The 22,152-nt window shown below is 39.8% G+C and overlaps 1 protein-coding gene across 2 annotated transcripts in view; it reads right to left on the bottom strand.

The window, feature by feature from the left end:
• Positions 1 to 17,743, bottom strand: part of MAMDC2 (MAM domain containing 2) — a 76,786-nt gene extending 59,043 nt beyond the window's left edge. For both annotated transcript variants that reach the window (XM_018555639.1, XM_018555640.1), the window contains exons 1-2: positions 17,577 to 17,743; positions 2,153 to 2,266 (exon numbers count right to left, since the gene is read on the bottom strand). In XM_018555639.1, coding sequence (XP_018411141.1) covers positions 2,153 to 2,266; positions 17,577 to 17,616 — 154 coding nt within the window. In that variant the 5' untranslated portion in view covers positions 17,617 to 17,743. The remainder of the gene's footprint in view (positions 1 to 2,152; positions 2,267 to 17,576) is intronic.
• Positions 17,744 to 22,152: the final 4,409 nt, after the last annotated feature.

Below are 22,152 nucleotides of genomic sequence, written 5' to 3'. Positions count from 1 at the left end.
GGACATTCCGATTTTTGATAAGTTCTGTCGAAACCCTGGAGATTGGTGTATTATATTATGCATCAGCAGCTTTTTCGCGTAACTCCTTATGCTCCCCTTTTGCTGTATAATGTCAAATATACTATATGTTTATAAGAATAAAGTATGTATTTAAATGAAATGTGCGAAAACATATGTAGCATCATCCTTTGTTGAGCGTACACTTATACTTTAAAACGCCCAGCTCCAGCAGGGGTAGAACTTGATGTATGATGTATATTACAAGAACAAGGGATAATGGAGCTGGGTCTCTGGTCAAGCTGTATACAATACAAGTATCATACACAAATATAAAGAAAATTACCTTTACTAAATACTAAACAATATTACTGGAAATTATGCAGACAAGTATAACAAATACCTCCCAAAGAAAAAGTAAAAAAAAAATATCATCAGGGCATAGAGTCCAAGTATTCTATACTACAGCTGCTTTGGAAATGGGAAAAAGAGATAAATGTTTATTAGTAATAAATTCTGATAAATTCGAACATTTCTAAGCAGTAATAGTGCCAGTTCTCAGTTAACTGCTACAACAAGATTGATGCGCTGTGCTTCTATGACATATATCACAGCATCTGATATAACATTATAAAGTAACTACAATGTATCATCACAGAAGCCCTGCTGAAGTTTAACTTTTTTTTGGGAGGGTATACTATAAGAGTTATTCACTAAGCTGCTGAGTGAAAAACCGAGCCGAAGTGTACAGAGCTGGAAAAGAAAAAGAAAAACAATTGGGTGGAGCTGGCAGTGACAACTAGCTCCACCCAACTGTTTCCTATTGGCTGGCACCTGCCAGAGTCTTCTAGCAGGTCCCGGCAAATGAATAACAACAGGGTGGAGCCCAGTTATTATTGTTTAGTGACAGATCAGCGTCCCCAGGTCATTTGGGGACGCTGATCTGTCATTACAACTGGGCAGAGCTAGTTGTGAGATCACGGCTGGCTCCGCCCAGCTGTCATTTGCGGGCCGAACGGCCGACCTTCGGCAGGCGATTCTCCCTGCTTCGGCTGTCACTTCGGCTCAATCGATAGCATATCCCCTCGGCTCGGCTGAGCCGCTCAGCCGCCTTCGGTTTTCTGTACGGGCTATAGTGAATAGCCCATACAGCAGCCCTTCGGTTTGACTGAACCGAAGGCCTCCGGAGGCCGAAGAGAGCCGAAGCTACGGCTGGATCCTTCTGCTCCTTCATGAATAACCCCCTATGTATATATTGTGTGTCTCATTTCCATTACTATAGTTTAGTATTTTAATAGAGGTAATTTGTTATATTTCTATATAACACATGTATTACATTCAGTTACCTGAGGCCCATCTTTATTATCCCTTGTTCTTGATTTTGTTTACAGGGTAGGTATAAAGCTGTTTATTACAACTCCCAACTTTCTGCAACTTTCTGAGATAGGAGACATAGGCATGCACAACGTGTGTAGATAATGGAAAATTACAAACACCTGTCATCCCCTAGTTACACAGGCAATAAAGAATTAATATACATGTTGGTTAAATCCACAAGTGCTTTTTTAATTTCATTTATACTTTATACTGACTTATTATTTTAACTCAAAATAACAAATGCAATATTTTAGTGGCTGCATGAAAGGTTTATGGTTTGTTCACACCATCAATGTTATGTCCTATGACTTTGGTTCACACCAACACACCACATTGGTGTGCGCTGAAAAAAGTAGGACATGTTGCATTTTTCACAGTGTTCTGATGCCCTGTATTGCAGCAACAGCACTTAAGAATCACCTACAATTTAAAAAATATATCATGAACTGCAATGCATTTTAACAATGCATTGTTGCACATGACAGCACAATTTCACAATGCACACTAGTGCACCCTTGTTATGCACACAATAATGTGTGCTCTTTAGAGTAAATGAGCATGCAAGTATACTTGTATACATGGCACTAATACTTGTATACACTAGTACTGCTTCTACTCCTGAGCTAATGAACCTGTTTATATACAGTATTTCTTAGTGCTGCACTATTCCTGTGACTGTAAACATGACCGGGATACTAAAGATCCCCTAATAGAATACAGAACATATCACTATTGCAAAGAATAAGAAAACATTCAAGTAAAATTACATTGACTGTACCTTCTATATTTACAACCCATGGAAGAAAGGCAAAGGCAGATTTGTAGGCACATGTGTTGTTTTCAAAGGTGCAAGATCCTTCAGAGACAGTGGCTCCTTCAGCAAACTGCAAACCTGCCAACAAAAAGAAAACTCAGTACTTCACAGCCATTGAGCAGCATGGAAATTGCTGTAAAGAGGAGAATGGTTTAATGAAGTGCACAAAGGTCTTGCCAAAGGCTCAGACACTATTTCCTATTTACACAACTAAAACAGAAACTTCTACACAGGTGAGAACAGGAAATGTCAAGACAAATTAGACAAATATAACAATTTTTCTGTTGGTGTATACAGTATATGTCTGGCTGGAGTTCAACTTTACAATAGAAATATATTCAGCAAAAAAGACTTTTCTTCCAATTACAAATGGCTGTTACAAAAATCCATCTCTACAAATATTTTTTTTTCTGACTAAACATCTTTAGTACAAATGATCTTTCTTAGAGCCATGCCACTCTAGCAAGTTTGTAAAGAAGCAGCTATAAATCTCTGTTTGTTTTTTCTGGCAATTTGTAGCTGGCTGTAGAGTTGCGGCTGAAGTTGGCTTGTGTGTTTCTATGATCATCAGCTGTCTATGTTAACATGAGTAGATACTGACGCTGATGATTTTGTAGCTAACTGCTGTTTGACTTTGGTACATATTTCTGTGACACAGACTCCAATTAATTTTTCATAGAAACAAAATGATAGGTATATTGATTTTGGAAATGCTACAGACTGCTGCTATGATATGGCTTGTGTGACATGATCCTTAGAAAAAAGCATGCTTGACTCAAAAGTGCATATTTTTTCACACCACTGTCATCCTTCTAGCGGTCTATGGGGTCTATGGAGTCCCCTGCTTTACCAAGCTATGATTATTAATACGCCAACACCAAGTTCAATGGGGTACAGAACACTATCATACACTGTTTGTAGTGCTGGAGCCTTACTATACAGTAAGTTAGATCTTTTAGCTCCTGGTAATGCAGCTTACAGTTTAGGGATGATCGGAGTGAAATTGATTTCATCATCAGCAACATTTAGCTGCAGCAGAAACTTTCAGTTTTGATTAATTGAGCTGCTTATGTGAAATTTTCTTGAGAACCAAAAAAACTCCTCCCTTATTTTCTCATTATTTTGAAAACCTGTTTTTTTGTGGGGGGAAGATGTATTTAGGTTACTATTTTATTTAATTGAGTTTTATTTTTGTAATTGTGTTCTTCCTTCTTCTATGTATAAAAATATTCTTTGCACACCATTGCTTTTAAATTGTTTATTTTATTTGTTTCTTCTTGGTTTTTTTTTTTTTTCTGAAAATTGAAATTTTAACATTTTGAGGCTAATGAAGGGACCTTTGGCACAAGAACAGGTCCAGCATATTTGAAATGAGCTTCTGTGACCCTCAGGACCCATTTAAAGGCCACTGCACCTTTAGAAACCACCAACAACCAGCATTATTTCACTTTCTCATTTGGCTCCATTGCCTTTCACCAATTGGCAACATTTCTGTGAAATCTCAAACTTTTAACTAAAATTTAAGTTTAATAAAAACTCTCAATTTTGCTATCACTAGTCATCATTGTAATTATTCTGGTCAAATCTGAGATTCTAAAACTCGCCCAAATTAAAATAAAACCCACAAAAATCTGTAAAATAATTGTATTCATAATATAACAGCACAGATAACAATGGTTTGTATTACATTGTCCACAAAAATACTGGTAGCGTTTTTCTCACAATCTGCAATACAAGAAACTCAAAGGTTAAATCATGGTAGAAAATACAGATCATATGTTAAGTCCCTATTGATTCCTTTTTTTTTTGCTGTTGCTAAGAACGTTAATTAAAATTTCATCAGGGATATGCAGTGGTTGAGGTTAAAAAGGTCTTGTTGCTAAGTATGCAGCTATGGAGACAAACAAAGGATCCCGTCCAAAAAAGTTTAACTAAAAAAGACAAAACAGTGAAGTTCTTAGATTGTGCTGTTCTCCCGGCATATCAAAACTACAATTATATTCATCTGTTGGTTGATGCATGCAAAAAATTCCAGACCTGTGAAATAACACAGGAAAACTTTTTATAGGACTTTACAGGCTATTTCTCCTAAAATAAGCATCTTAACCAACTTTCCTTAGATTGCTAATAGTTAAAGGCAATGTTTTATACCTGTGATAAATACAATGTGCTTATGTTGTACAAAACAAAAACATGAAAAAATAAAGAGGGAATGAAAGAGAGCGATCAGTCTTCCATCAATTTATTTGATGTGATCACGTTGTATCTTAACCAAGAGCAATTCTGCAATTTTCTTTTACAATGAAAAGACTGCTTCCATTTTCTAACAAGAAAAAATGAAACTAATTCTTAACCTCTTCCCGTTTGGCCGCTGTAAATAAATGACCAGATGGGTCACTCTTGAATGTGGGTGGGTGATTTTAAACGTTCTTTCTCGCTCGCGTTAACATTTTAAACAGCTGGCGATGGCGGTTTACACACAAATGTATGGGTGGCTATAGGGCCTCCCGATCATTTGTATGTTGCGTGGGAGTGTGTCCCACCCCTCCGCCAGCTGTCCTGGCTCTGCTGTTCTGGGCCTGGGACCGGCAGGGAGGGTCTGTATGCTTAGATTGGAGGGAGATAAGCATTCTCTTAGCTGCTGATCTCTGCTCTGATCACTGGACTCGGAAGTGGTGTGTTTTACATCACTTCCGGTTTCACTGTCATTTCTCCGGCTGCTGTAGCCATTGAAGAAGCTGGTGAAGCAGTCCACTGCTATATCATCTTCTTTGGTCCATAGGTGATATAAGGGGTCTTTCACTGTATGTGTGCTATCACACACCTAAAAAAAAAATTAAGAAAAACGCTTAAAATAATTTTTTAACTCCCCTGCCCCCACGTACATGCACATACATACGCTAACACGTGCTGGTATGCCTACATGCAAAAAGAAGATTGCGCGACACATGTTTCATATCACCGCGAACGTCGGAGCAATAATTTTAGGGCCATCAATCACTGTTAACACTAAATTGATGAGTGGTAAACCTTTTAAAATATCACCTTGGGAAAGGTAGATTTTCGCAGTTTTGAGGGTGCATGCAATTTTAAGGCTTGACATGTTTGGTGACCATTTACCCGACGTGACCGCGTCTTTTATATTTTACCAAAGAAGTTGATAATAATAAAAGTTTCCTAGCATACCTCAGGGAAAACTTTTTTTTTTTTCAAAATGTTCGGTACTTTTTTCTTCATATAGTAAAAAATAGTGGTGATTAAATACCACCAAAAGAAAGCTCTATGTGTCCCAAAAAAATCAATTCAGGACAGCGTTGCATGACTGAATAAATGTCAGTCAAAATACCACAGCGCTAAATACTGAAAAATGGCCTGGACAGGAAGGGGGTTTAACACCCCGGTCAGCAAGTGGTTAATTTGTCATATGCAGCTTCTGTAGATGGTTAACTTTCACACTGTTTATTTGCCACTAGCCTAAATGCAAATAAACATTTGAGAAAAATGCCAAAGTCGCTATCTATCTATCTATCTATCTATCTATCTATCTATCTATCTATCTATCTCAAATCAATTCATTCCATTATGTATTTTTCAACCATCAACTGTATATTTCGAAAGCAGTGTAAGTATTTTAAAGCTGCCTGATCGCTTCCAGGGTCGGTGAATGTGTCCAACCCCTTGCCTGACACCTCATTGCCTTGCTTCTCGGGCTTTGCTCCTCCTCCTGCAGGCCCAGGACCGGCATCGCAGGTGACGGTGGGTAGCAGGGAGAGAGACAAGCGTATATCCATTCACTGATATCCTCCCCGCTGAATGAAACCAGAAGTGACGCTGATTACATCACTTCCGGGTTCTGAGCTGTCAGTGAAGAAGCTGATTAAGCATAATTTGTGCTTGATCAGCTTCACTAACATGCAAAAGTTGTGATTGTGAATGAAGTTAAGTAAAAAAAAAGTTTCAAAAATAAAGTTAAATAAAATAAATGTTAAAATACCCCCCAAAAAATATAAAGTCCCCCATCCCCCCAGACACACAAATACTAACGGCAACACGCATTGGATGCGCCTGCACACGAAAACTACAATACACATGTTAGGTTTCGATGGATGCTCCAAAGTGAGAACAATAATTCTAGAGCTAATATTCATGGTTAACTCTAAACTAATGACCTGTACAGGCTTTAAAGTGTCGTCTCTATTTACACAACTAAAACAGAAACTTCTACACAGGTGAGAACAGGAAATGTCAAGACAAATTAGACAAATATAACAATTTTTCTGTTGGTGTATACAGTATATGTCTGGCTGGAGTTCAACTTTACAATAGAAATATATTCAGCAAAAAAGACTTTTCTTCCAATTACAAATGGCTGTTACAAAAATCCATCTCTACAAATATTTTTTTTTCTGACTAAACATCTTTAGTACAAATGATCTTTCTTAGAGCCATGCCACTCTAGCAAGTTTGTAAAGAAGCAGCTATAAATCTCTGTTTGTTTTTTCTGGCAATTTGTAGCTGGCTGTAGAGTTGCGGCTGAAGTTGGCTTGTGTGTTTCTATGATCATCAGCTGTCTATGTTAACATGAGTAGATACTGACGCTGATGATTTTGTAGCTAACTGCTGTTTGACTTTGGTACATATTTCTGTGACACAGACTCCAATTAATTTTTCATAGAAACAAAATGATAGGTATATTGATTTTGGAAATGCTACAGACTGCTGCTATGATATGGCTTGTGTGACATGATCCTTAGAAAAAAGCATGCTTGACTCAAAAGTGCATATTTTTTCACACCACTGTCATCCTTCTAGCGGTCTATGGGGTCTATGGAGTCCCCTGCTTTACCAAGCTATGATTATTAATACGCCAACACCAAGTTCAATGGGGTACAGAACACTATCATACACTGTTTGTAGTGCTGGAGCCTTACTATACAGTAAGTTAGATCTTTTAGCTCCTGGTAATGCAGCTTACAGTTTAGGGATGATCGGAGTGAAATTGATTTCATCATCAGCAACATTTAGCTGCAGCAGAAACTTTCAGTTTTGATTAATTGAGCTGCTTATGTGAAATTTTCTTGAGAACCAAAAAAACTCCTCCCTTATTTTCTCATTATTTTGAAAACCTGTTTTTTTGTGGGGGGAAGATGTATTTAGGTTACTATTTTATTTAATTGAGTTTTATTTTTGTAATTGTGTTCTTCCTTCTTCTATGTATAAAAATATTCTTTGCACACCATTGCTTTTAAATTGTTTATTTTATTTGTTTCTTCTTGGTTTTTTTTTTTTTCTGAAAATTGAAATTTTAACATTTTGAGGCTAATGAAGGGACCTTTGGCACAAGAACAGGTCCAGCATATTTGAAATGAGCTTCTGTGACCCTCAGGACCCATTTAAAGGCCACTGCACCTTTAGAAACCACCAACAACCAGCATTATTTCACTTTCTCATTTGGCTCCATTGCCTTTCACCAATTGGCAACATTTCTGTGAAATCTCAAACTTTTAACTAAAATTTAAGTTTAATAAAAACTCTCAATTTTGCTATCACTAGTCATCATTGTAATTATTCTGGTCAAATCTGAGATTCTAAAACTCGCCCAAATTAAAATAAAACCCACAAAAATCTGTAAAATAATTGTATTCATAATATAACAGCACAGATAACAATGGTTTGTATTACATTGTCCACAAAAATACTGGTAGCGTTTTTCTCACAATCTGCAATACAAGAAACTCAAAGGTTAAATCATGGTAGAAAATACAGATCATATGTTAAGTCCCTATTGATTCCTTTTTTTTTTGCTGTTGCTAAGAACGTTAATTAAAATTTCATCAGGGATATGCAGTGGTTGAGGTTAAAAAGGTCTTGTTGCTAAGTATGCAGCTATGGAGACAAACAAAGGATCCCGTCCAAAAAAGTTTAACTAAAAAAGACAAAACAGTGAAGTTCTTAGATTGTGCTGTTCTCCCGGCATATCAAAACTACAATTATATTCATCTGTTGGTTGATGCATGCAAAAAATTCCAGACCTGTGAAATAACACAGGAAAACTTTTTATAGGACTTTACAGGCTATTTCTCCTAAAATAAGCATCTTAACCAACTTTCCTTAGATTGCTAATAGTTAAAGGCAATGTTTTATACCTGTGATAAATACAATGTGCTTATGTTGTACAAAACAAAAACATGAAAAAATAAAGAGGGAATGAAAGAGAGCGATCAGTCTTCCATCAATTTATTTGATGTGATCACGTTGTATCTTAACCAAGAGCAATTCTGCAATTTTCTTTTACAATGAAAAGACTGCTTCCATTTTCTAACAAGAAAAAATGAAACTAATTCTTAACCTCTTCCCGTTTGGCCGCTGTAAATAAATGACCAGATGGGTCACTCTTGAATGTGGGTGGGTGATTTTAAACGTTCTTTCTCGCTCGCGTTAACATTTTAAACAGCTGGCGATGGCGGTTTACACACAAATGTATGGGTGGCTATAGGGCCTCCCGATCATTTGTATGTTGCGTGGGAGTGTGTCCCACCCCTCCGCCAGCTGTCCTGGCTCTGCTGTTCTGGGCCTGGGACCGGCAGGGAGGGTCTGTATGCTTAGATTGGAGGGAGATAAGCATTCTCTTAGCTGCTGATCTCTGCTCTGATCACTGGACTCGGAAGTGGTGTGTTTTACATCACTTCCGGTTTCACTGTCATTTCTCCGGCTGCTGTAGCCATTGAAGAAGCTGGTGAAGCAGTCCACTGCTATATCATCTTCTTTGGTCCATAGGTGATATAAGGGGTCTTTCACTGTATGTGTGCTATCACACACCTAAAAAAAAAATTAAGAAAAACGCTTAAAATAATTTTTTAACTCCCCTGCCCCCACGTACATGCACATACATACGCTAACACGTGCTGGTATGCCTACATGCAAAAAGAAGATTGCGCGACACATGTTTCATATCACCGCGAACGTCGGAGCAATAATTTTAGGGCCATCAATCACTGTTAACACTAAATTGATGAGTGGTCAACATTTTAAAATATCACCTTGGGAAAGGTAGATTTTCGCAGTTTTGAGGGTGCATGCAATTTTAAGGCTTGACATGTTTGGTGACCATTTACCCGACGTGAACGCGTCTTTTATATTTTACCAAAGAAGTTGATAATAATAAAAGTTTCCTAGCATACCTCAGGGAAAACTTTTTTTTTTTTCAAAATGTTCGGTACTTTTTTCTTCATATAGTAAAAAATAGTGGTGATTAAATACCACCAAAAGAAAGCTCTATGTGTCCCAAAAAAATCAATTCAGGACAGCGTTGCATGACTGAATAAATGTCAGTCAAAATACCACAGCGCTAAATACTGAAAAATGGCCTGGACAGGAAGGGGGTTTAACACCCCGGTCAGCAAGTGGTTAATTTGTCATATGCAGCTTCTGTAGATGGTTAACTTTCACACTGTTTATTTGCCACTAGCCTAAATGCAAATAAACATTTGAGAAAAATGCCAAAGTCGCTATCTATCTATCTATCTATCTATCTATCTATCTATCTATCTATCTATCTCAAATCAATTCATGCCATTATGTATTTTTCAACCATCAACTGTATATTTCGAAAGCAGTGTAAGTATTTTAAAGCTGCCTGATCGCTTCCAGGGTCGGTGAATGTGTCCAACCCCTTGCCTGACACCTCATTGCCTTGCTTCTCGGGCTTTGCTCCTCCTCCTGCAGGCCCAGGACCGGCATCGCAGGTGACGGTGGGTAGCAGGGAGAGAGACAAGCGTATATCCATTCACTGATATCCTCCCCGCTGAATGAAACCAGAAGTGACGCTGATTACATCACTTCCGGGTTCTGAGCTGTCAGGGAAGAAGCTGATTAAGCATAATTTGTGCTTGATCAGCTTCACTAACATGCAAAAGTTGTGATTGTGAATGAAGTTAAGTAAAAAAAAAGTTTCAAAAATAAAGTTAAATAAAATAAATGTTAAAATACCCCCCAAAAAATATAAAGTCCCCCATCCCCCCAGACACACAAATACTAACGGCAACACGCATTGGATGCGCCTGCACACGAAAACTACAATACACATGTTAGGTTTCGCTGGATGCGCCAAAGTGAGAACAATAATTCTAGAGCTAATATTCATGGTTAACTCTAAACTAATGACCTGTACAGGCTTTAAAGTGTCGTCTATGGACAGTTTAGGGGTACTGCATTTTTTGCCGTTTCAGGATGTGCAAGTTTTTTAATCTTGAAATGTTGGGTATTTTTTTACGCGACACAACTTCATCTTTTACATCCTATTATTTTGTGCTTTTGCACACTAAAATGATCCCAGGGGAGTTTAAGGGATTTTCAGGCCTGAAATGTGGATTAAAGCTTGTGTACAGAAAACGCAAAAAGGGCTCTGGCAGTGGAGGGGTTAACCAGGACAAATAATTGGTTAAATAAAAACAAGACCTGAAAACTGTACTTTAAAATGGATCATGTTGCATGAACCTTAATGGCTTGGCCTGCGGTGTTTTAAATAGTCTAGTTATCTTCTCCACCTCATAAATTTAGATTAGGACTGTCTCTTGTCAGCCTGTTTTTTACTAGCTAAGTATGGTTTTGCTGTGTGAGTTCTCCCAACAACCCCTTAGTCACTACAGGACACAGAAGTGTTGTAAGAGTCCAGGAATCTGACTCCCTTAGTAGAGTAAGAACTTGAACATTTTATGGGCACTGATATCTTCTCAATACAGTGAGGACTGTTCGTATGGTTGGCGGTAGAGGTTAGCATTAACTGCCTTGTTTGTAGGAGGCACTTTTTGTGTTAAATTTGTATTCTAGCGACAGTTTCTTTTAAAAACACTAACCAAAATACATTGTAACAATAGTGTTTCCGTGTATTTATGAATGACCACTGCAAGCACATTCATGCAGCAGCATTGGCAACCATGTCTGAGCAACAGAGCAGGACCTGGCTGTCAAACTGACAGCAGACCCCTACAGACTACACCAAGAGAGCAGCTCACTCAGTGTCATATGTGGGGCTGGGCTATGACTTTGACAGCCAGGTCCTACTCTATAAATCCAAAGGCTGTCAGCACTCCTATATAATACAAGTGCTCCTGTGGGTATGCAACCCTGCAGAACTTTGCTGCAGACATAGGCTATCAATTTGATAGCTGGCTCTCTTCTGTGTTTCAGGAGCCCCACTGATTACATTTCAATATCTGGTGTTTTGGCTCAGCCTTGCCCCCAGGCCTTCAGAAGACCATCTTGTAACTAGAATGTGGTCTCAGAGAATCGCTGCTAAAATTACAGGCTCATTTTACACAGATATATCCATTGAAAGATACAAACAATCTAAAAGTCAAAATCTTTTTAAGCTATTTAAATTCTGATTAGAGCACTTATAATGGATGCTGCTCCTCGTTGTATAAAAAATTAGCTTCCTCCAGAATCAACTGTTTTTTTAGCACTGGGCCTGATATCTTGTTTTTCAGAATTTATTACTACTTTAAGTATTCATGGAACATATCCTTATAAATACGGTATAATAAGAAAACGTAGGTAATACTGGGAGCATGACAACATCATCATGCTGGCTTAACAATGGCAGGTGGCTAGAAAGGAGAATTGTGGTTCTCTTGCCAGTGGAGCATGTAATTAAACTTGTCACACAAATCTACTTTGGCCTCTATTATAGTGCCTGTGTAAGAGTAAACCTTCACTGTGAAAATGTGGCAGGTAAATATTTTAATTTACAAGTTTAATGATAAGGTGGTTTTTCTCATTCACTCTTCTTGAAAAGTTTTGTGTGGCTTGGAAAAAAGTTATGAAATATGGTGCCAGTCAAAAATGTGTTATTTCTGATGTGACTGCTGTTAGGTGGACTACCTTTAAAATGCATGCAATGGCGATAAGGAGAGGAGGAAGAATTTGTAGTCCAAATCAGGAGAGCAGCCTAGGGTGACAGTGATACATTGCTAAAATGGAAGTGTGTTATTGGCAGAATCAGTGAAGTGAAAAGAAAAGAAAAACCTTTAAAAAAGAAATCAAATGCAGACACTACTTCTAAGGACTGGTAAGCAGCCATATATTACATTTTGTATTTAAAGTTTGGATATGCTTTATGCTGGTGGGTTACTTAGCCCTCTGGAGCCCAACCAATCAGTCACAATTGGAGCTGATCTTTAAACTATGAAACAGGTAACTATGCACTAAATTTGGTAAGCATTGGTAAGTTTTATAAGTGTGGAGGTTTTATAGTATGTATGTGCAGGGGGTGGACAAAATAATAGACATTTCTAACTGTGTATCAAGGACCTATTAATTATCAGGGAATAGTGTCACATTTTGCCTTCAGCTTAAGTCCTTATACTAATACAGTGAGAAAGGTCCTAAACTGTGTTTAGTAACATTTTGCACTGTTCTTTAATAAGAAAAGTCTCCAGTCCCATGAGGGAAAAATTACATTGAAATCTACTCTGTGCTCCAGAATGTCCCATAAAAATTCAATGTTAATGATTAGAGCTTGGAAAGCCCATGGAAAGTGTTTGACTTCATCCTGTTCATGAAACCATTTTTGAATTTGTTGGCAAGTATGAATGGTTACATAACCAATCTTCTAGCCAAACTAAGTCCAAGAAATAGATATTTAGTCAGACAGACCATTTTCACAATACTAGTTCCACTTGTTTGTTATAGTAGTTATTATAGCAGTGCAGTGTCTCTAAATATGCTTGCACAATCCAGAAGACACCATAGTTTCACCTGTTGCCAAGCACATCAGGTACACTAACAGACCTGGTCAGACACATCACCTCACTTTCTTAGCACTAAAAGCCTGTGCAAGGACTTGTGTAATGAAGGATGTGGCCACATCTATACCAGCATAGAGAACTGGAATGGAAGGGCAAGAATGCATTTCTACTAAGACAAAAAGGTATTTTAAAGCAAAAAAGAGATCTGAAAATGCAATTTCCCTGGCATCCAATGATATTGTTAAACACTAGTGGCCTGCACAGCATACTGTGTTGCCTCTCCTGGCCCTGCAGCACAGGATAATACCCTGTGAAGGCTGCCCAACAGCATTGTAGCAGTCCTGATGTAATTAATGTCATCAGGACAGTAAGTGAGGGTAAATTTCTCTAACAAAGCCCCTGACAAGGGTTCTAACCCTTCCTCACTCTATCTAAGAAAAATGTTTTAAGAAAATGACTGATTGACAGAAACCACACACTTCAAACACTGCTAAGACCCACTCAGAGCAGAAGTCCACAGATGGAACATAAGCAAAGCTGTGAAAGATCACTTGTACAGGGAAAAGAACTAAAAGAAGCCAACGTCAAAAGAGCAAAGTCAAATGAATTAAGTCCTAGAAGAAGGCTGGAATAATTTACCACAAGGCTGTTGGAAAAACATTGTAGTAGCAGCGTATCAAAGTAAATTGCTTTAGTCTTGTATTTAAGGGAAGGAATATGAAATACTCATTTATTTGAAAAGCGCATGGTAAAACTGGTTATGTGTCTCTAATCTAATGTCAAATAGTGTTGTTCAAGCACATATAATTTTCTTTGGCGACCCAAGACTTTTGCACACTACTGTTGTGCAGGGCATGCCAACTTGACCATTTCGTAAACCACATTCAACTGTAACAAGTGCCAGTAAGCCTAAATGTGAAAAACAAACAGTTTTGTTAAAAGCTGAACTCCAGACAAAAAGAGAAATTCACAGCTGAACTAAACTACATACTATACATAGAAAGCTGTGTTACCTAGTAAAAGATTTATAATTCTAAACAGCACGGTCAGTGAACTAACTTTTCTCCACTGCAGTAAAGCAAGTAAAAGTTGTCACTGCTTACTTCTGCATTGGACAGTATAGGACATGACTGCAATACTGAGACCATCATTGTGCTCTCTCCTGTCAGCAAGAGGGTTATTCACTATTGAGCCAAAGGATCTAGCTATAGCTTCGGCTGATCCTTCAGCTCACTTCAGCCGCCGGAGCCCTTCGGTTCATTGGAACCAAAGGACTGCTGTATGGGCTATTCACAATAGCCTGTACAGCAGACGAAAGCAGCCGAGTGGCTCAGCTGAGCCAAATGCATATGCTTAAGCTCGGCTGAGCTGTAGTCACAGCCGAATGGGGGAGAACAGTCTGCAAAGCCGGCCGTTCTCCCTGCAAGTGACAACAACTGGGCGGAGCCAGCTGCGATGTTATGGCTGGCTCCGCCAATTTGCAGTCATTCAGTGACTGCCCAGCGTCTTCGAGGATACTGGGCTGTCATCACATGACAGCAACAGGGTAGAGCTGGTAGTGATGTCACAGCTGGCTCCGCCCAGTTGTTGTCCTTCAATTACTGACCACAGACCGGCGTCCTTGAGAACCCCTTCTGCCCAGTTGTTTTCATTTGTCACGGACCTGCAAGAAGACTGGCAGGGGCAGGCCAAATGTAAACAGTTGGGCGGAGCCAGCGGTGATGTCACCACTAGCTCCGCCAAATGTTTATATTTTGCCGGCATCTGTCAGAATCTTCATTCTGTGGCGGGTATTCGTCGTGTGCAGTTGGGTCGGCGTACAGTTTTGACAAGTCGTCGACAACGCTGGACGCCGTGATTGACCCTGGATTACGTCATTGAATCAATTTTTGGGATTTTGTTTTTTTTTAAATAAAGGCATTGTCAGAATTCCTTGTTGTGTTGTTTGTTCAATTAAATGATCTCTTTATTTAAATTTTTTTTAATCCTTTAGTGAATGGGTATGGGGACAAGTACCCCTTACTCATTCACAAGGGGGGCCACATCTGGGTGCCCCTTAATTAAAGGGGTGCCCAACGCAAATAAGCCCCCCATGCCCGCAGACCCCCACAACCAACGCTCCAGGGCTTGTGGGCAAGAGGCCCATTGGCACAGGGACAAAGTGCTTTTCCAGGGGGGACCCTGAAAAAGTACGCTCCCTGTGCCGAGGGCATGTGGCCTGGTATGGCGGGGGGGCGCCCGCTTGTCCCCCCTATACTGCCAGGCCTGTGCTCGGATCAAGGGTCTGGTTAGGGATTTTAGGGGGGACCCCCCTTTTTTTACCCCATTTTGGGTGTGGGGTTCCTCCTTAAAATTCCCACCAGTCCTAAAGGGCCTGGTATGACTTTTGGGGGAACCCCACGCATTTTTTTTATTGGGGTCCCTCCTAACATTCCTACCAGGCATAAAGGGTCTGGTATGGTTTGAGAGGGGGACCCCACACTGTTTTTTTTGTTTTGTTTTTTTTCTTAACATTTTAAAATTTTTATTTTTATTACATTTATTTAAATATATCTTTTTTTGTTTAAATTTTTTTTTATTCTGCTCGCTACCTCAGAGGTAGTGAGCAGAATAGCCGAGCCGAATGCCGCTCATGGCATTCGGCTATTCACTCACTGCCGTTCGGCCCTGTGAGAACAGGGGTGAAAGGCAGCGAGTGAGCTGCCTGAGCTTTGGCTCAGCCGATCCAGGTGTTGGATCGGCTGAGTCGAATGGCTCCTGCACTTTGGCTCAGCCGAACATGCAGAGCATGATCGGCTGACCAAAGCCAGCTGATGTACAGCTGATTTTAGTCGATGTATGGCTGAAATCAGCCGTACAGAGCAGAAGTGAATAGCCATGCCATTCGGCTCAGTTCACTTCTGCTTGGTTATTCACTCAGCTGCCTTTAAATACATATATGTTTACTGTTTTACCTACCAAAAATTTGGATAGCAAATCTTGTAATTTACATGCATCTTCTACACTGCACAGTTAGGCAGGTAACAGACTTATTTCCAGTTTCAGCAATGCACCTTCCTAAGACACACTTCCTCATCCAGCTTGGAAAATGATCACCTTCAGCCAATTAGCAGAGAGGTGATCTAACAGTAAAGCTGAACCAGAAAGTAGTAGAATGATCTTCCTGGCTGGAATGTGGGCAACATGGGTAAATCACACAAGTATGGCTGCAGAAAATTAAAGGGTTAGTTTACCTTTTCACAAAAAATGAACACCCTCCCCACGCCCCCAACCCAGTCCTAGCTGCAATTAGCTGCCTTCATGACAACCCCCCACTTCCCTTTCTATGGGTATAATGGGCAGCACACTTCAAAACTTCTTGACACAGCTCCGGAGGCTTTGAAGCATCATGATGCTGTTGGGCGGTCATTGACCACAAAAAAAAGAGATCCCCATTGGTCAGCGTAGTCGTATGGCCATGCTGACCAATGACTTCTCACTATTGCCAACATTATGATGCAACACAGCCTCCGAGGTTGTGTAGTAAAGTTTTGAAGTTCCTAGCCCATTGCACCAGTGGTGTAGGTGGCGGGAGGTTTCATCTAAGCAGCTAAGTGCAGAGGGGACCAGGAGGGTGGGGAGAGAGTTGAGAATTAGTTCACTTTTCATTGTATGTGAAAGGTTGAACTAACCCTTTAAGCTTCTATTGGCAGGTAAAACCATTATGCAACATTCATGCATCTCAAATTTCTATCCAGCTCTTTTCCTGGAGTTCTACTTTAATATAAATCCAGACTCTGCCACAAATCTAGACTACATTTAAAATACTTTTAGTGGTTTTTAAAAAGTACATAACTTGATTAAAAGGTTTATAAGAAAAATGATTAATTATTGAAATAAATAAAGTATCCTCTGCGTGACTTCCATTCCATATGTGATCACACAGCAGGTACTAGGAAACTCCTAGAAGTTTGCTGCGATCAAACACAAAAGAATGCTGAGTTCCATGTGTACCTTGTACCTGAGTAACCCTTATCCAAAAGTGAAAAAATAAATGCAGTCCTGCATTACAACCAGTAAACTGTCATCACAATCAAGCAAATCAAACTTTGAACGAAAATCTTTGAACGAAATTCTACTGGTATAAGACCAGCTTTAGGATAAAATCTCAACAGACTTTGAGCAAAAGTTAGCAGTCTGCAGACTGGTCTACGTATGTCATCTGAAGAGGCTGATTCATTCAGTATGGGCAGAGATTGAAAGAAATGTGCATGCATCATCCAGATGCCTGTCTGCATGGAAAGAGTGCTGAACAGACTACTAAATGCTACAAAGGAAATAGCCTCCAGCATCATGATCCTCACTCCAGCCTCATAGATCACCCAGCATCGCCTTTGTTACTCTGCAAGTGTCAGGCACACTCAGTTCCTCTGTGTTATCACCTCTTATCCAGCACTCTGCAATGCCGGAATCCTGTAAATCACAGCCTGAGGACTTTCTCTACTGATTCTATTAACTCTGTCCTGGAACACTGCAAATCCTGAAGTCCATCCATGGCATCAGGGGCTTTCACCTGACTTACCATTTCACTGGTGTCTTTGCAAGCTGTGAATATAAAAAGGTTTTCCCCTCTGCACAGTGACCCTAACTGTGGTACTTACCTGCCACAGAAACCAGAAGAGCAGAGAAGAAAGGCAGCATTGTCAGCAGAGGTGGCTGGGTACCACTGAGGGCACCTAGAAGCAGGACTGCACTGGGAGCCTGTTGGCTCTGCTGGTGGAGAGGCTGTGGATGAAGTGCAGCTGTCCTCCCTTGTGGAGGAAGGAAGGTGGGGAGTGAGGAGAAGGCTGAAGAAACAGACAAAGATCACTCAGGGGAGGGGGAAAACCCTCACTCTGCTCCTCCTGACACTTCCCAGACATACAGGGAGCAGTCATATCATATAAACTGCTTTAATCCATGTGAGGGGGCTATAATGATATCACATATTCCAAACCCATATATTATACCAGGCTGCAGGCTCACACATAACATACACATGGGTTATCTATTATCTGTATAGAGATTCCAGAGAAACAGAGAAGTTTATTAGAACAACTCCTCAAAGAGGTATAGCAATGCTGTGTTGTTTCCAATGTTTGCATTTAGTCATTTCTGTGCCAGAAACCATCTCTCTTCTCACTCTCGTCTCAAAAATTAACTTTCACTGACTGGATTGATTTTAAAATTCAGCTAGTGTGAGCGGGAAGTAACATAAAATAGATAATAGGTTAGGGTTGTGAGTAATTACTTGGGTTTCTTTGTACATTAGAACCCAATTGAAACTTCTTAAAGCTGAAGTAAACTTAAAGTGACACTAAACTCAGGAGTTAATTAAAAAAAAAATGCATTCAAGTACCTTAACTAGTAAAAAAATTTACCTTATTTGTGTATCACTCGGCTGTGGATACTCCAAATTAACTCTGAATTTGTGCTGACACTGCCCTTCCTTCTGGAGGGTGGCTACTTTTGTTCCACATGGTCCCTGTGTGTGTTGTAAAGATGTAACCTCTCCAAGCTCACTCCTGAGATGGACTACAATGTCAGGTTTAGTTTACTAATTTGTATTGAGTATTTAGAAAAGGTACAAAATTCCCCAAAAGGGAGATCCCACTATTCCTTCAAACAGATATAAAATAGATATTTATAAAAATATATGTTTATTTATAGAAACACTAAAAAATATGTATAACAGAACATATCAAAATTTGTATAAAAAAACACACACACATGTATATGGCTGCATTCCGCTAATAACTTTTAAACAGTAGGTAGTGGAAAAGCAATTGAAAGACACACCGTTTGAATGCCTAACGTTTTCAAAATAGACAGAAAAAAATAATAGACAGAAAAATCCTTTTGGATTCTCAACGCAAGGAATAAAGATACCAAATTATTCTGTTCCGGTTTAAAAAGACACCATCTGATTTTCTGTTCCATCACGGATCCCCTTTTTCTTGCTACTACTCGGAAAAGAGAAATAAACCCTATAGATCGAATTCTGGTATTCAGTTAAGGCAATAACTAACGTACAAAGCCGAGATATAGCTATATCTCCTAAATCTCCCATTTCTCTTTGACCGGATGCAATTGCAGCAGTGGGATCACCATTTTCCATCTCGAAAATTTTGAGGACACACTCCACCGTGAGTTGAATCTATTTTTCTATTTGACTGTTTTTTTGTGGGTTTTTTTTCATACAACTTATACCCATTTCAAGTTCACAGAGCTCTGTTGCCACTTTTTCTCCCCTCCATTAAATATGGGCTATCTTTTGCCATCTATTTGGAGATCCTAAAAACATAGGAAACTATATATATTTCCGATACCAGATTTTTTCTGTCTATTTTGAAAACGTTAGGCATTCAAACGGTGTGTCTTTAAATTGTTTTTCCACTACCTACTGTTTAAAAGTTATTAGCGGAATGCAGCCATATACATGTGTGTGTTTTTTTATACAAATTTTGATATGTTCTGTTATACATATTTTTTCGTGTTTCTATAAATAAACATGTATTTTTATAAATATCTATTTTATATCTGTTTGAAGGAATAGTGGGATCTCCCTTTTGGGGAATTTTGTACCTTTTCTAAATATTGAATAGTAGGGGACCCTCCTTCACTTTATTTAAACTACTTATTAAACCTTCCCTTCCCCCAATTAAATATCCACTAATTTGTATTGAGATTGTAGTCCATCACAGGAGTGAGCTTGAAGTGATGGCAACTTTACAACACACCCAGGAACCATGGGGAACAAAAGTACAGATGGCCAGGTGCTGAGGACAATGTAACTTATGTGCACATGTGCAAAAGTTACATCATCACAGGCAGCTAAATGAATGAAGAGAACTTCATGGGACTCGGAAGAAACAGCAGAGGAAATTGTAGCGGCAGTGGATGCAGCAACAACTGACAGTTTAGATCAGTCAGCTCAGGAGTAGAACACACTTGTAAGATAAGTGGGCCATAACATGCAAGTATGTTGTGCACATTATGCTTGCACATTATGGCAAAAGTTAATTATGGCAAAAGTTTGTTGCTGCTCCTTCTTGTGTTTTCTCTTCCTTTCCATGCAGAATGAGCATGCCCCCTGGGCACTGGTCCTGATGACCCTCTAAGGGTGGCTCCTTTCCCTTCTAGAATCCTGTGGAACCACCTGTGTGCGCACATCACCGGCTGGAGCAAAGGACGAGTCTTCTGGAGTCCAGCAAGAGCCCAGGCAAGAAGGCTCTTCCCCATCCCCTCTCTTCCCTCTTCCCTGTGAGTCACTGGTGCTGTCACAGTACTGTGTCATGTTGTATTTATTGCCTGGAATGCATTTGTCTAAAAAAAAAGCTGAGAGTTTAATACTACTTTAAGGGCTTGTTCACACCATGTCTGATGAGCTGTGCTTTCCTGCACACCACCAAACATGTATGGGCGGAACAGGGCACATAGTAAACAATTGTAAAAATAACAAATGTTGGGCCCGCAGGAGCTTTTCACAATAATGTGCAAGTACGCACAGCACATTTGCACAATATGGCACACTTACCTAGATAATTGATCCCTTGCAGCGTTGTTATATCTGTGCTTTCCTCCATGGCCAGCACTTCCGTCTTCACCTGGTCTTCTACCTGGTGTGGGGTCTTTAGCCATCTTGAATGGCCAGGCTGGGATGGCATAAACTCCCACACATGCACATGGGAATTAAGTAGGGTATACACTGTTATATTGTTTTTGTTTAACCCATGGGCTGAATAAAGAAACTATAACAAATTCCTCCATGCATGCTAAACAGCGTGGATGGACGAATCCCCCCGCTTCCGCTGTATTCTGACAGCTGATTGGTTGCAAGCACGCTCTTCCAAGGAGTATCCAACATATTCCTTCTGCAAAAGTCTATGACCACTGAATCGGCCAAAATTTGCTCTGCGTGTTGCCAGCTTTACTTTGTCCCAGCACAAAATCATGCCAAGACTGTGCACTGAGCTGCACATACGTAGCTTGGTGACAGGCAAGGAGAAGCATTTAAGACAAAACAGGCATACAGAATCTGTCATAAATAGCCTACATGTTTGTGTTTTTATTCCGGTACAGGCGATATGTATAGTAATGCATATGTTTCTTTTTAGCACAGATGAAGGATTCCGCCAAACCCCCTCCCTTCCATGGCCGCCAAGCAATTGTATTCTGATAGCTGGCACCCGCTGCTGTCAGAATACCAAAACAGTGGCTTCAGCTAATGTTGGCCCAGTTCCTTCAACAAAGGTCTATTGAGTAATTGACTTCTGCCCACCCACTTTTAGGATTTCTGCTGAATTCTGTGTTTACTCTGTCACCAGCATTTTGTTACTGAAACTGTTGCTGGTAGGTTGCCATGTTCCATTAGATTGCTTTTGAGATCAATGGCTGGTTGAAAGTAATTGGAATTGGCTAACAATTGCTGTATGTATGCCCAGCATTTCGCTGTCTCACGTATAGGACCTTTTACATGCCAGTATGCTTAGAATTGTGCCATGCTTGGAGGTCAGTAAGTGGAACTTAGCAATGGGAGGTGCTACAGGTTAACATGTGATGTTGTTCACTAGTATATACAGAAATATAATGACTGATGGTGCAATAAGCCAAATGCAGCACGTTTAGCATCTGTCATCTGTCTCATTTACACAACAGGTGCACCATATATATATTGACTAATCAGTTTGCCTGTTGTGCTGTTGTCCACTTTATGGACCTCATAACTCACATGTGCACCTAAACCTTAAAGAATAGGACTCATACACCGGTATAAAGCAGCCATATTGCACCATGGACATTACTGTGGGCTGAACTAACAACTTAGAAAAAGCACACAAAATGAGTGTAGGCATCACAAAAATTCACATCAGCATGGAGCTCTGCATGCTGATGTGAAATCATCTTACATTCATTAGTTAAACAAACATTTTTGAGTTTTGCTACAATTACTGTTCTTCCAACTTCCTGTTTGAGTGAGGCACTGGTGATGTAGCCCTGGCCCCATAGATGCACCCTGCTAAGGCTACATCACCAGTGCCTTCCTAGGAAATCTCATCTGTACACTGCAACATTTTGTGAGATCCCATGGAAAAGGCATGTGAACTGTCACATGTTCCAGGAGGCGGATCCAGAGTTCCAGGACATGGATGGACTCATCTGCCCTGATGAAAATGGCCACTGTGAGAAGAATAGGGA

The sequence above is a fragment of the Nanorana parkeri genome, unplaced genomic scaffold, assembly GCF_000935625.1.
Source record: "Nanorana parkeri isolate BGI_ZX_2015 unplaced genomic scaffold, ASM93562v1 scaffold206, whole genome shotgun sequence".
In the NCBI taxonomy this organism is placed as follows: domain Eukaryota; kingdom Metazoa; phylum Chordata; class Amphibia; order Anura; family Dicroglossidae; genus Nanorana; species Nanorana parkeri.
This window is presented reverse-complemented; position numbering and strand designations above follow the sequence as displayed.